Source organism: Haemaphysalis longicornis, unplaced genomic scaffold (genome assembly GCF_048455015.1).
Source record: "Haemaphysalis longicornis isolate Haplotype H1 unplaced genomic scaffold, Haemaphysalis longicornis Haplotype H1 scaffold_9, whole genome shotgun sequence".
NCBI classification, from domain to species: domain Eukaryota; kingdom Metazoa; phylum Arthropoda; class Arachnida; order Ixodida; family Ixodidae; genus Haemaphysalis; species Haemaphysalis longicornis.
In genome coordinates this window covers 118,774,347-118,790,032 of record NW_027526460.1, presented here as the reverse complement: position 1 = coordinate 118,790,032, position 15,686 = coordinate 118,774,347, and the positions used below count along the sequence as shown (strand labels likewise).

At 47.6% G+C, this 15,686-nt stretch overlaps 1 protein-coding gene across 1 annotated transcript in view; it reads left to right on the top strand.

Annotated features, from left to right (window-relative positions):
• Clic (chloride intracellular channel protein 5) overlaps positions 1–15,686 on the top strand; it is a 62,743-nt gene that overhangs the window by 40,382 nt on the left and 6,675 nt on the right. Inside the window, exon 4 of the mRNA XM_077685594.1 lies at positions 1,406–1,580. Coding sequence (XP_077541720.1) covers positions 1,406–1,580 — 175 coding nt within the window. The remainder of the gene's footprint in view (positions 1–1,405; positions 1,581–15,686) is intronic.

Here is a 15,686-nt window from a genome sequence, read left to right as displayed (position 1 = left end):
TCAGGCAAATTATGGAGATGTTGATGTTTGAGGGTTTGGCACATGCTAAAAGGGCACTAAATGCTGATTATGAATTACGCAAGTTCTTGCTTGCAGTGGAAAAGCAAGCCTTCTGTGTCTGTAGCTTGTTTACGTATTTTGCTAGAAAAAAATTGAAGCACAGCTGCACAGTGGTGTTACAGATTTCAACCGAAACTGAACTAATTGATAGATGGAAATCAGTTGATTGATTGTTATCGATTGAATGAAATTGTTATCTCGTGACAGTAACACTAGGCCTTGTGCTGTGGTGCTGTAGCCGATTGACTCTTGATTCAAGCTGATGAATCGACCCACTCATGAATGCAATCGCTTGTGGCAGACCCTAACCTGTTGTTCAGATGTAGATAACATGTCCATTTCCCACATCAACCAAATGGTACTCTTCGATGCCCTTTTCGTATAATGCAGTTTAAGTTAGTTTAATACCCCTGACACACGGGCACCTAAAAGGCCTTTGCAGAGAAGGACTGCTACCGAAACGGCGTTCGCCTAGGTGACACACGACAAAGGAGAATCTCCTTCACCGAAACGGGCATTTCCCGTAAGGGGTGTTCGCCTATCTCCTTTCCCGGACGAAAAGGAGCAGCTAGCGGCGCAGCCTCGTAAGCAGGCGCTAGCAAATCATAAGCTTCTCACAACTTCGTGCGACCAAATGCGATTTCATAACTTTCATAATTTTTTTAAACTGCAATGAAATTAAATTGCACTAAACAAGCCCAATCGTAATGTACTTTTGTAAACATCTGCCCACTGTTGCCAGATTAGGCACAGAACATAGGCTAAAAAAGCACTCCGTCGTTGCTGTTTAATACAAATACGTGAAATTACCCATTTATTTTTCTAAACAACAATAAAATGCATGGTTCCTCTCTAAAATAATGAAGAAAACCTATTAGCCGCACTTTATTTTTGTTGTTGTGCGTGCTTTTTCCACAGAACTGCTAGCGCCACTTTAATTGTGTGTCAGTTACGGGAACTACATAAAGGAGATCGGGAGTTGCTGTGTGTCAGGAGCGCCACTCCTTTCCACAAAATGTCTTTTGCCGTGGCAAAAGGGGTTTAGTTTAAAGGAGATCTAGCGTTGCAGTGTGTCACAGGTATAAGACTTGCACTTTTGATATCCCCACCCTGTAGTGAGAGTATTTCCATTAAAAAAAAATGATTAAAGGGACATAGTGCATGACCTAGCACCACCAGCTAAATTGCACAAAGGCACCCTCACAAGTGCAAATGTGAAAGGAATGCAGGGGTGCCGATGCCGTTTTAAAAACCCTGTTCTGTTTTTTGCTGTTTCCTATAAAGAGTCCCCCGATTTCACCTCCTTCGGGGCTCCGCCCGTCTCCTTTCTCCTTCCCTCGTGCAGAAGTTCAAGCTGATGCTGACCCGGCGGGACGAGGCGTCCAAGAAGTCCCTGCTGAACCAGCTGAGCAACATCGACGCCCACCTGCGCCGGGGGGGCCAGCGCTTCCTCACGGGCGACACCATGTGCTGCTTCGACTGCGAGCTCATGCCCCGCCTGCAGCACATCCGCGTCGCCGGTAACTCTCTCTCCTTCCCCTGCTTCACTCAGACGGTAGTTGCTGGGCTAGCAGTTTGACAAGTAGGGACGTTTCACAACGGCCATGAAACCGAAAGTGTGGCGGACTTGCTAAAAAAAAAAAAAAATCGTAAGCGGTTTCACTCTGTGAATGGGGACCACTGAAAGTTTTCAGCACAGTATGTAGAGCTGAAGTGAAATTCAGGTGTAATTTTGCTGAAGTTGGACGCAGTTAAGGTGGGACGCAGGTCATAGAATCCCCGAAATTTGCCCCCAAAAAATCGATTTTTCAAAATCGCCGTTGTCGGGAAGTAAAGCTTTTTTTTTTTAAGTGCGAATGCACTTTATAAGTGACCCCAAACCATCCACCGCCGCCGGCGGCGGCGGCGTCCGCAGTGCTCCTCTATATTTAAAAAAGAAACAGCATCCGGCGCCAGGTTTCGATCCGAGGACTTTGCGGCCGCAGCGCGACGCTCTACCGACCAAGCCACGGACGCGACGCTGATATCAGTGTTAGTGACGCGCCTTATATCTTTAACGCATTCAAACTACGTCGTCAGCGGCGTGCGTTGGCGACTCAGCGGCGTTATAGCGGCTTGATAACTGCGTGGTGTACACGTGATACTACAAACCCGATGGAAGAGATGGAAGAGAAGGCGGCGAGGCGGTGGGCTGCGGGGGCCGAGCGCAAGCGCCGCAAGCGGGCCGACAACCGTGCATTCGCACTTTCACATTCTCCCCCTCGGGGAAATGCGGGGGAATTTTTCTGGTTAGCCAGGAGTACGTATTTTAGCCTTAATATCAATTTATAGGGCAGATGACTGCTAAAGCAGCCAATATTCGACGTGAAAATAGCATTTTTTCGACGACCTGCCGCTCGGGTTCTATCTTGGTCTTATTCGAAAGTACATCTTTTCATGTTCAATTCCCCGCCTGAGCCGCTTCGTTTGGGTCATTGGTTCCGAGTAAAATTGGGGCAGAAGAAAGACTGAATGGGGTGACTGCACATGACCGCAGGGCGCAGTCTGATTGGCCGGCTGTCATAAGTCGTCTGCTCAGCGCTCTCATCACAGTGCAATGGCTCATGTACTTGTTCATGCAAGGACCAGCAGAAGTCTCATACGGCATAATAATAAAGTAAATATATCGAAAACGGGGTTATCTCTCCTAGCCAAGCGCAGGCACGCCACAGAACAGTGTGGGGGCATTCCGTTACCAGCCCTTTCATTGCAACTCATTTTGCGCATTGCAAATCGCCCTGGCTCCGATTTGATTGCAACATAAACAGCATTGCAACATAAGCTGTAACATAACAAAACAAGCGTTTTCAACTGTGGTGCACGATCGGCACCCTCAGCCATGGTCGCCAAAGAAGTGTCGGTGCGCTGCCAGCCGCATAAAAATTGAAGCAACGTTCTGGCTTTGCTTTTGTTCAGTTATCTGTAGACAAAGGATTTCATAATTTTCCCATCAACTGATTTCAGCAAACTTCGTATGCTCGTGTTGAGCATACATTCTAGCTGCATTCTAGCGAGCTACATTCTCAAGCGTTTCATTTTTTTCACGTGCTCAATAGATAAAACTGTCACTTGCAGTCAAACTTCAACTGCGATTTTTTTAGCTTACCTTTTTTTTGCTGATGTGCCTAGCCTTCCAGACGTTTTCAGTTTTTTTTTTTTTTTTTCAAAGGATTTCTATAAACGTTACACCGTTGGATTCAGGATAAAATGAACTGCATTCTGATGCTACTTTAACTGGCTCAGTGTTTATCAAATAAATGTTATGAGCAATAATATGTGCTGGGTAAGTTTTCTGAAAACTGTACTTGGCATAATTAGACTGATTTTCTCCAGTCAACCACCTTTACAGGAATATAAATAGCATCAGTATGCAAGGGTGGAAACAAGTTGTCCTGTATCAATAGATTACGGTGCTGAGAACCTAAATATACCATTCTCGCAACTAGCAGTTCTTTAATAAGACAGAAAATGCCAGAAACGGGAAAAGAGGGGTCGACGCCTCGTACGTTTTAGGGTACCACGGTTTGTGACATCACCAAAGTGGTGAACGGCGAGAGCTCATTGGTGAAGCATCTATGGATGGTTTCCTGAAATAAACAGTTCTTCAAGCGATTGAGCATGGGAAATAGATGTAAATCAAAGCTTTCCGTGAGCTCATTGTATCTAAAAAACTTGGGCTATAGCTTTTATACACTGCAAGGCAGGCTGCTTCTCTCACTATTCCATCAGCTGTCACGGTTTGTTTCGTTTTGGGGCAGGATTGGTACTCAACTAGCAAAGTCAATAACCCCTGATAGTGAGGGCTTGAGCTTCTGCAAGCAATATAGCCGGCAGGACGCAGCTGAAGTCCCTTGATTAGAATCGACAAAAGGAACACAATGCACGGCAGGTGGCTAAGTGAGGTGCACGAGCTTGCAACCTCCCGTTCTTCGAGCATGGTAGAGGAGGAGTAGAAGTAGTAACACTTTATTTAAAATGTTGCTACCGGTGTAGTGCCCCCGGTTTGGACATAATCGTCCATGAAATGAACTTACTGCAAGTGGTTAGCTGACCGATCCGCCTGTTCACCTCGAGCCGCCATTGACAATCCGTAAAGCAAACGTCGCTCACGGCTGCTGTGAAGAGGGTTTACTTCGTGCTAGATTTGCGTTGCGCGAGAGAAGATAATATGAGGTGGCTGTGATCACCAGAAGAGGTGATGTAAAGGCTGGCGCCATCCGGGAGCCCAGGACGCTGTGCTTGACATTCAAAACGGCGCTTGTTGCTTCAAAAGCGACTTGATGGGGTCTGGGATGCTGGAGTATGCTGGCATATGGGCCGCCCAAGCATTTAAACACATTTCTCATTTTGTCGGTGAAAAATCAGTCCAAGCCAGCCTCCTTGGCCAGAGAAACGTTGCCGTAGTAAAACTGTGCGCTGCCACGCCGCGTCGCGCCCTGCTCTGTGCCACCACCCAAGTCCTCGGAGACAGCACGCCGCCGCCGGGGATTAACTTCTATTTTGTGAGGGAAAAAAAATGGTAGGGAAATGGGTGAGAGAAACGGCAGCTTTACCTATTTCTCGGAACAAATAACGCATTGTTGCTTGTCGAACAAAAGCCGAGAGAGCTATGAAACATGCGATCTTTCAGTTAAAATGAAATTTTATTCAGCCGTTAGTGTCCCTTAAAGGAGCCATGAAGAGAAAATGCAAGTTGGTTTTATTCGAAAGATTTCGTGTTTTATAGTGCCCCCAGCGCTTGTCCGGATACAAACGGTGCTTTATTCACTGAGAAATTAAACAATTCAGGTTAAAATTTTGATTTTCCCGCTCAATCGTGCGTTTTCGTGGTCCCAAGTGACATCACTGAAACCGACCGCTCTGCAGCCTAGAGTACCTTCATTCACGCATCCGCCGTACAGGGTAGAGACATGTATACGCTGGCGCCGCCATTTTTGGTTGCTCGCTTGCCGCCGAAGCAAGTCATTGTGTCAAAACCGCGCTAAAATTATCGCCGCAACGCGGTTTACTGAAGAAGTTTGAATCATATTGTCTGTTTCGCGTTGCTAGGTCTTGTGGGAAACGAAAAGAATAACGCGCTGAGCCCGTTGGCCCAATTGCGGCGGCACGGGACCGTTCGAAGGTTGTCTCCACCCTGTACAGCGGTGTTATTGGTTTGTTCCCGCGTTTCTTTACGTTCCGTAACCTAGATGGCGCCACCATACCGTGGCAAGCGTTTGGTTTGTTTTTGCCCGCATTTAAACCTGGCTTGTTTTTGTTCTGGGAGAAAATATTCGTTCCCTGAAACAGTGCTCGCTCGACAAATGGGGTCACGTAAGACACCGTTGCTTGCGTCAATCGGCCAGTGTCGTCTGAGACAACCCCAAGCCCCGTAGTGCTGTGCAGCGAAACCAAGCATGCTGTGCGCAGTACGAACAGCAGAACGCGTCAGTACTTCTATGTTTACATGTGCTTTCGTATCTTCCACTGTTTGTCCCATCATTTTTATTGCTTTGTAAAGAATGTGCCCTAAATTTAAGCGCAAATCGCTCGTTCGTCTAGTTCGTAAGTTCTACCTAATTTGCGTCTGCTTCTGCCAGCCTCCGCCAATCGCAGAGCTTAGCCCATGTGACGACATAGGTTCTGTTGTGGGAAATGAGCTGGTGGGTCGCATGACCATTCCCGTTTTTCCTAATTATGTAGCTTATTTGAGCGAAGTTTACGTTAAAAGTGGTGTCAGTATGATTAAAACGAGACAATCTTTTGAATGAACCAAACTTGTGCTTTCTCTTCATGGCTCCTTTAAAAACTTTTGTGACCTTGGGAAAACTGTGTTTTGGGTAATCCAAGAAATATATCTTTCCCGCCACAGAAAATGACTGATGCTAAAGAGTATGATATGAAATGATAGAGGAAGGATAGGGCTTTCCAACAGTATTAATTTTAAACAACAGATTTATTGCGAATACCATCAAAAAATTATCAACGTGGCTTGGCATTACATTTTGAACCCTAAGTGAGGGATTGAATGTCGTCTTGGGACTTACTCTAATGCCCTGATCACAAAGATTCAATGCTGATGTAGTGTAACTTAGACCGGTACGTTATATTCTCGGAAGTAGCGCTTTATTGCAAGAAACTCTAAATTTCACCTGTATCTTCACGAATCAGTAGCTCGAGATTTGTGTCAAATATTACTGCTAGACTGTGTAACTGAAAATAAAGCCAATTCGAAAGTTCGACTGTTCTTAAATTTTGTCCTTCAGTAGACTTAAACTCGTTCATTTGTATTCTGTTAGCGATAGTTTGTGGGAATTTTTGCTGCAAGGAAGATGTTATTTAATGAACTCTGTGAGCTTTGTCACTGTGTAGCGGCTGGTATTACTGAAAGAAAGATTTTGCTAAATCTGAGTTAGAAAAATTCTGACTTGCGTGCGGCAGCAATCTTTCCATTTCAAAAGCTGTAGGAATTAGGTCCATTGGCTGAGACCCACCAACACACACAACGACTTGATTCTGTTGCTGCCTGGTGAGGCGAAAAACAAAAACTCCCGTGTCAAGGTTTTAGCACACGTTAAAGAATCTTAGGTGGTCGAAATTTATTGGTATCGCTTCACTATGGTGTGCCTCATAGTCGAGTTGTAGTTTCCGCACGGTAAATCTCTAAAATTTGAAGTTCGATTTGAACTTAGGTGTACAGCATTACCACAACCAGAACCATTTATTTTAACAGTACTCGATAAACTTGCCATAGTTTCGAGATTTTAAGCACCCACCCCTTCCCTAATTAAAAAAAAAAAAAGCTAGAGAGAATAGTATTCACTCGCATAATGAACCCACTCGCGTACTGAACCCTCCCCCCACTTTTCTCGTTGAGAATTTACTTTTTTGTCACTGAATAAAAAAATGCAGCGGGAATACGTTTTTATTTTAAGCATGGTTGCTGATGCTGTAGGCGACCGCAGTAACTTGGTATCGCGCTACAGTACGCGCAGAAATGCTAAAAATGCATTCCAAGAAAAACAAATCTCATCAGCAGCCGGAGACGTGAGCGCGAATGCTGTGGCTTACAATTTAAAAATTGCGCGTTTGCGGTGTGCCACAAAAACGTCGCGGCGCGCGAACAAAGCACCAAACGTACTCCGCACTCCTTGCCTGCTCTTTGGTGTTTAGGCTGGTTCCGCCGGCGTGCGAACAAACCACTAAACGTACTCCGCACTCCTCTGCTCTTGCTGTTACGCGATTTCGCCATTACGCGATTACGCTCCGTGGTTTTGTTGTTCAGCTGTGTTCCAACCTTTTTTTTTTTGTGTGGTCCTGCTGCGCGGCGTTTTAAACTAGGGTGGTGGAGCATGCGTTGCACATGGAAGTGGCGCAGCTGTGTGGCACTTCAATGTTGACCGAGTGCGTGTAGGCTACGGGCGAAAACGAGAGAGAGGTTTTGGAGCGATGAACAGGGGTCGCCATGTGTTTCATGGTCCCAAAGGAAGTTTGCCGGTGTTGGAAAAGAAATTTTGGAGTGCCTTGACGGCGCGGAAGACGGTGCCGACAACGAAAGTGCGGCCGCAAGCGACTTCAGTTAGGAGAGAAGCTCCCTGGCGAAGGCGGACGATGGCGAGTTGCGAATGAAATATAAATTCTATTACAGAATTTCCTACGCGTTTTTACGGAAATGGTAAGGCTGTGACAGCGCTTCTCTTAGCAACTTTATTGTATGAAATTTCAACTTTTAAAAAATCTCTTGCACTTTTTTTCCCGCATAATGAACCCTCCCCCCCCCCCCCCCCCCCCCCCCCCTCCCCAAATTCATGCCGAATTTTCCGGAAAAAAAGTGGGTTCATTACGCGAGTAAATACGGTAGATGAAAAATTTCCATCCGAATCTAAGCACCCCTGTTTCTGCGAGAAAACGTATATTGCCAAGGCTGCCAAGCGCGCTTGCTTGCTTTGTCACCTAGCCGAGCTGTTGGAGTGGCATGATCTCCAACGCCCCATGCCCGATGGGGCTAGAGCGGAGGTGCATGCTCTCTCGGGCAGAGTTTAGCTCAGCTGTGCATAGAAAATGCCAAAAAGTGGCTGGAAGCGACCTCGGCTCCATATCACCGTAAGTGGCGCACAAAGATGTTTCATGGGCACCGTAGGTGCGTGTTGCTGTGTTCTTTGCCAGCTGTTTGACAGCCCTAAGGCAAGTTGCAGTGAGTGTGAAGAGGGCTACCTACAGCTTGAAGTTCGAGCAAACTGTAGTTGCGTTTGCCAAAGATAATCGCAACCAGAGTGTAACAGCCGAATTCGGCATAGACCCTGCCTGCATGATTGGGTGGAAGAACCTACAGGATCAGGTTATCAAAGGTGCCATGCCGTGCAAGGCGTTTATGCATGGAGTAAAGAATACTCAGGAGAGGCCCCTAGCATCCCAATGTGTTGCAAGAGGTGTTCAGGAAGTGACGCCATGTTTAATGGGCCCATAGACAGTGTTGCCTAGTTTTTTGCGGCTGCCGCGGGGGCTAAATCTGGCTAAATGCCACGGACAATTTTTTACACCGCTTTGACTGAGGCTGCCTCGCTATGCCAGCAACACCCCCGCACGGGGCACCTTGAGTAATCTTGGTGACGGTACTGGCGATACCGCGGACCCCGAGCCCCCAAACATAAGCTGGATCCAACCGTGGCGATGTGTTTATAGGTGGAGGGTTAGAAACCACGAACGGTGGCCGTCGGAGCCCAGGTCAAGCTCCGGCGGATGGGCTCCCTGTCTGTTCACCAGGCAGGGAGCTCCGGGACCTCTTTGACTACCAGGGTACGGTCAAAGAAGAAAGTACCCCCGTCTCCCTGCTTTTTCCTATGCCATATGGATAAATCAAAACCCCCCCCAGACGCGATCGGCCCCCTAAAAGGGGCCGCACCGAAGCATCTTTTCCTTCTTTGCCTTCTATCTCGCTCCCAAAGCCAGATAACTACCCTCGTTTTTTGATCATTGGATCTGTAGACAAATCGAAGCCGGTTTCCTCTCAATCTGTATTTCTTGTTTCTAAATACCTTGAAGGTATCATCGGCAAAACATATGATGCCAAAAAGCTCAGAACTGGTGAAAGCAGCAATCCACAATCCTCCTGAAACAAACCCGCATGGCAGATCTGGAGATCAGGGTCACACCCCACCGCAGCCTCAACAGCTGTCAAGGTGTGATCTCTGAGCCAGATCTCATGTCCGAGACCGAGGCCGACCTTTTGGAAGGCTTAAGGGATCAGGGCGTCACGGCTGTAAAGCGCATATCAATACGCCGCGATGACAAACAGGTAGCAACTAGACACATTATCTTGACCTTCGATCGATGCACCCTTCCAGAATTCATAAATGCCGGTTACATACATTGTTCTGTCCGCCCATACATCCCGAACCCACGGCGCTGCTTCAAGTGCCAACGGTTCGGGCATGGCACAAACTCTTGCCGCGGCCGCCTTACCTGTGCAAAATGCGGCCAACATGACCACCCATCCGAAAACTGTAACACCCAGAGTTTCACCTGTGCCAACTGCCAGGGGCCCCACGCAGCGTGGTCCCGCACTTGCGAGAAATTCCAACAAGAAAAGAAAATAATCAATGTCAAAGTAACAGAGAACATCACCTTCCCAGAGGCGCGAAAGAGGTTCGCCTCTTTCCCCCTGGGGAGGTACGCCGACGCAGCTCGCCGGGGGGCGGAGCGGCGTCTGGTTTCGGCGGGGACCCAGTACCGCGAGCCGGATTTGGTCCCGCCCCCCCCTGGGTTGCCTCTGGCAGCCCGACCCGCCTCCGCACCGCTCGCTGAGCCAGCAGTGGTTGTGGTGGCAACCTCTTCCGTCGGGACCGGTGCCGCTCCCGTCCCTGCCTTCCCGTCCTCCAGTGCGTTGGAGGGTGCCATGGACACCACGGGCCCCGCACCGGCTCCCACCGCCACCGCACCGCCCGTACCACTTCTGGTGCCCCCGACACTTGCGGCGGTGGCGGTTCAAACGAAGGGCCCCCGAAGGGGGTCCAAGTCCGGGGGGCCCGGTTCGACGGGCACACCCAGGACATCGGACGATGAGATGGACGTCGGGCCGTTCTTGCCTGCGGTGCACCGCAAGGAACGCGTCCCGACGCCAAAGCCTCCCGACAAGCCAAGAAAGGCGAGAGTCACAGCCCCGAAAGACGACACATAAACAAACACACACACTCCAGTAGCTCTAACACTAAATAATGGGAAGAGAAAACATAATTCAATGGAACTGTAGAGGCCTTCTTAAAAATCTTGACGATGTATACGAAATACTGCATGCTAATCAGCCAAGTGTAATGTGTGTTCAGGAAACACATTTGAATTCCAAGCACACAAATTTCTTGAATAGTTACATGGTCTTCAGAAAGGACAGGGATGGCTGCACACACTCTTCTGGCAGTGTGGCCATAATTGCCCGGAAATCCTTAGCCTGCCACCCTGTCACTCTGAATAGTATCCTTGAGGCTGTAGCAATACGCTTGATAATATTTAATAGGTTGTTAACGGTATGCTCCATATACATTCCTCCTGATGTTTCACTTTTAAGCTCTGACTTCGAGGCACTGGTTGACCAGCTGCCCGAACCATACATCCTGACAGGCGACCTTAATGCTCACAACACTCTTTGGGGCTCTTCTCGCACGGATGCCCGAGGTCGCCTTATTGAGAAATTCCTTACATCTTCAGGAGCATGCCTTTTCAACAATAAACAGCCTACATACCATAACATAGGACACAACACATACTCATGTCTTGACTTGGCGATTGGCTCCGCAGTTCTCTTTCCTCTCCTCGAGTGGGGTGTGGGCACGGACCCATACGGTAGTGACCACTTCCCCACCTCACTCACATACATAGGTAAAGGCCCATGCAGTCCATCTTCCCATAATAGGTTCAATGAAGCATGAGCTAACTGGAATACATTTACAGAGACATCCAAACTACACCACACATCCATAGGACACCTACACGTCGAAGAAGCTACCCAACTCCTCACTGCGCACATCCTTGACGCCGCCGAAAAGTCCATTCCCCACGCCTCTGGTGCCCCGCGCAACCAGCGGAGGCCGTGGTGGAATGAGGACTGTAGGCGGGCGCGAGAGGCCCAGAACAAGGCGTGGGGTATCCTTCGTCGGTACCCCACGTTGGGAAACCTCCTCTTGTTCAAACGGGCCAAGGCATTAGGAAAACGTGTGCGCCGTGAGGCAAAACGAGAGAGTTGGCGTACATTCATAACATCAATAAACTCCTACACAGACACACGGAAAGTATGGACACGTATACGCAAACTCAAAGGACAACAGACACACAGCCTGCCCCTGGTCAGTACAACTGGGGACACTCTGGAAGACCAGGCTGACACACTCGCACAACACTTCCAACACGTGTCCAGTTCAGCACACTACACGAACACTTTCCTGAAACATAAAGCCTGTTGTGAAAAGAAGTCCCTACACGACAACAACAAATCACAGACTTCTTACAACTCCCTGTTTTCACTACATGAACTGAGGGCTGCTCTGAGCACGTGTAAACCCTCAGCTCCAGGCCCAGACAACATTACATACACAATGATACAACACCTACACGCAGACACACTTGAAGCACTTCTACATCTATATAATAAAATATGGCTTTCGGGGCACATTCCACACTCTTGGAGGGAGGCCATTGTAGTGGCGTTCTTGAAGGAGGGAAAGGACCCGTCGTCCCCCTCAAGTTACCGTCCAATAGCCCTGACGAGCTGCCTGTGCAAGCTCTTCGAGAAGATGATCAATCACAGGCTCGTGTACTTCCTCGAGTACAATGGTCTTCTCGAAAGCTGCCAGGCAGGCTTTAGGGTGGGGCGATCGACAAACGATCAACTGGTTGCACTTGATTCATACATCAAAGATGCCTTCGTGCATAAGCAGTATTGCGTAACTGTCTTTTTCGATCTCGAGAAGGCCTACGACACCGCTTGGCGTTATGGGATCCTTAGTGACCTCAGGTCATTCGGTCTTTCGGGTAATATGTTGAACACCCTTGTAAGTTATTTGTCGGAGAGAACGTTCAGAGTAAGAGTTGGTTGTGCATTCTCAAAGGTTCACGTCCAAGAAAACGGCGTGCCGCAAGGTGGCGTGTTGAGTTGCACTCTCTTCATAGTAAAGATGAACTCTCTTGGAAAGGCACTGCCACCAACAATCTCTTATTCTATGTATGTAGACGACGTGCAAATATCTTTTAAATCATGTAATATGTCAATATGCGAACGTCAAGTTCAGCTTGGTGTCAAGAAGCTTGCCGGCTGGGCAGACAAAAATGGGTTTAAATTGAATCCTGCAAAAAGCTCCTGCGTTGTGTTCTCCAGGAAGCGCGGGGTCCATCCGGACCCGGACATTACTCTCAATGGCGTGTCGCTTCCTGTGAACAAGGAGCACAAGTTCTTAGGTGTTGTGTTTGACCAGAAACTGACATTCATTCCACACATCAAGGAACTTAAACACAAATGTCTGAAAACAATGAATATACTTAAGGTTCTCTCCCATCAATCATATGGATCCAACAAAGAACTACTACTACGGCTTTATACTGCTTTGGTTGGGTCTCGTTTAGACTATGGCAGTGTGGTATATGGGTCGGCGACTAAAACAGCGTTGCGAATGCTTGACCCAGTGCTACACTTGGGGCTACGGCTTGCGTCGGGTGCTTTTCGCACTAGCCCTGTTGAGAGTCTGTATGCCGAGTGTAATAAGTGGAGCCTTGAGAACCAACGGACGTACATGGACTTACTTTATGCTTTTAAAATTTCATCGCTGAATAACCATCCTTTTTATCCTGTCTTTAACGACACATCCACATCTGTGCTTTTTGTAAATCGCCCATCCGTTCCTCTGCCCTTTTCACTTCGAGTGAGAGAGCGAGCCTCGGATCTGAGCGCTTCGTTTTTAGACGTGTACAGGTCATCCTCTTTAAACATTTTACCGCCTTGGCAAGTTCGCCCTGTGTCCTGCGACCTTTCTTTTATAAAGCTTGACAAAAATCGGGTACCGCGAGCTGCAATACTTCAGCACTTTCTTTCTTTGCAGTTCAAATACCCACGTGCTGAATTCTACAGTGACGCTTCTAAAACCTCCACTATGGTGTCGTGCGCTGCTCATGGTCCAAATTTCAATGCATCCAGAACCATGAGCGTGCACACAACAATTTTTTCAGCAGAAGCGTACGGAATTTTACTGATTGTACGACATATCCTTGAAAATCAAATTCCCAATTCTATCATCTACACAGATTCCTTGAGTGTTGTTCGCGCACTGTCATCGCAAACACCCCCAAAAACCACATAGTTAATCTTGTATTTAAATTTATCATGTCTGTGTATGCGCAGAAGCATCAGCTGCTCCTCTGCTGGGTCCCAGGACACGCTGGGATCGCTGGAAACGAGTTGGCAGACGAGAGGGCAGCTGCTGCTGCACTCAGGAACACTGTAGACATAACAACCGTACCATATACAGACCTCAAGCCACACATAAGACAACACTTGCGTAGAACATGGCAAACACACTGGAGTGAACAGACAGATAACAAGTTACACTCTATAAAACCACGCTTGGGACCATACACCACTGACACACGCAACAGACACACAGAAGTCGCCTTGGGTAGGCTGCGGATAGGGCACACCCATGCAACTCACTCGTATCTGCTGACGGGATCTTCTAGACCCCAGTGCAGCAGGTGCGGAGAGGCCCTATCCGTAGTGCACATACTAATCACATGCGAGGCACTTCACACAACACGACACAAACACTTCAGAGAACTCTACAGACAACATATTCCCCTACATCCATCGTTTTTCCTAGGTGATGATGCCATTGTTTCCGTGAAACGTGTGTTTGAGTATTTGTCCGACGTCAAGTTTTTAAACCTCATTTCCTATCACGCATCATGAAATCTGGCCCTATACACCAGCCATGCTCATTGTAGTTTTGTGACTTTTGTTTTTGCTGATTTTACTTAGTGTTTAAGGTTTCACCCCTATTATCGACTATTGTTTTGGCGCTCTTTGCCCCAGTTGGCCTTGCGCCATAAACATCCAACGATCAATCAATTATGCCAGCAACACAGCGCAGCCGCTGCAGCGTCGTCGTCGTCTGCAATCTGTGCACTACAGCTGATTTCTCTGCATTTTTCTACTGCCATTTTCTTTGTGCTCTAATGTTCCTTCGAAGGCAACATCCGATGGTTAATAATTGGCATCGTCAGTGAGCATTGTTGCTGTTCTCTTGTGGTGATATCTCGTCGATTCCGCACAATGGTTTTCCATCCTTATCGGTCTGCCGGCGAGAAGGCGCGTTGGCAGCTTCGACAAGTTTTGTAAACCCGGCAACCCGGCACGCAACAGTGAGGCATCTTGGAAACCACTGCATCTCACTTGTTCACGTGAAGTGAAATTCATCGCAGCCGAGACGTAGTGTGCAAAGACCGCCGTGCTCTACGGACCCAATCGCTGATCCCGTCATCTGCTTTCGCTTTCGCAAGCCGCCCGTACCGTGAAGCATTATCAAACCGGACACAGCAGAGGAGAACGGGAAAAGGTGCTGGGCTCAGTGGGCTCATCCTCTATCAGGGTTCACACAGGTCCTTGAAAACCTTGAAAACCCTTGAATTTAGAAGTGTAAATTTCAATGCCTGGAAAGTCCTGGAATTTTTGAAGGGTCCTTGAAAACCCTTGATTTTTCTGGAGAGAACCAACGGCCCTGTCTTTTCACAAGAATTTAAAGTGTTTGTCATAAATTTTAGGTGTTAAAAATGTAAAGAAACATTGTAACAATCAAGTTTCAGTGTGTGGCGTGAAACTACGAGTTGTGGATTCTCATTATTACGAGGCAACATTGGGAGCAGCACTCCTCGATAGAATTCATGTCACCATTCAATCCCATGAAAGCCGGCTTTTGTTCTCTATCTTGCATGTTTTATCTAGTCTGTGGGCGGCCTTTCATTGCATGTTTGCTGTGCCTCATACGCTCCATCTGCGTTTGCTTTTACGTGCAAATGGTGGACGTGTACATAGTTCATCCTGCCTTGCAGCAACACTTGCCGAGTTAATTTCAGCTGATACTCTTGCTGACAAAGCACGAGGTGCAGGCAACATTAATGAAGGAAGTTTTGAAATCAGAAAGCCTCAGCAAAATACCACGAAAAAAACAAAAACCTCTAAATACCAACTCTTAAATAAAAAATAAAGCTGGGGGAGCATTCATGAACCCATAGCGCCTATCTAAGTGTGCATTGATGTTCTTAGATATTGGGCAATAACAAAATTTTGCACTGTGTTGGAAAAGTTATAATCCCAGATAAAACATAAGATCGGGACCTTGAAAATGTGTTTTGTGGTCCTTGAAAGTCCTTGAAAACCCTTGAATACTTTCTTTTGAAGCCCGTACAAATCCTGTCTATGGTCTCATCAACATGGCAGGTGCGGCTTCACAAATGTGACGTCAGGGCCTCTCCTAACCTTTTTTTTTTTCCTCCGTGAGTTTATGGGACCATGGAAGGGGCTGACTTCTGCAACTTGAAGAAGTCTGAGGGGCTTCGCTGACACTGTCTACACT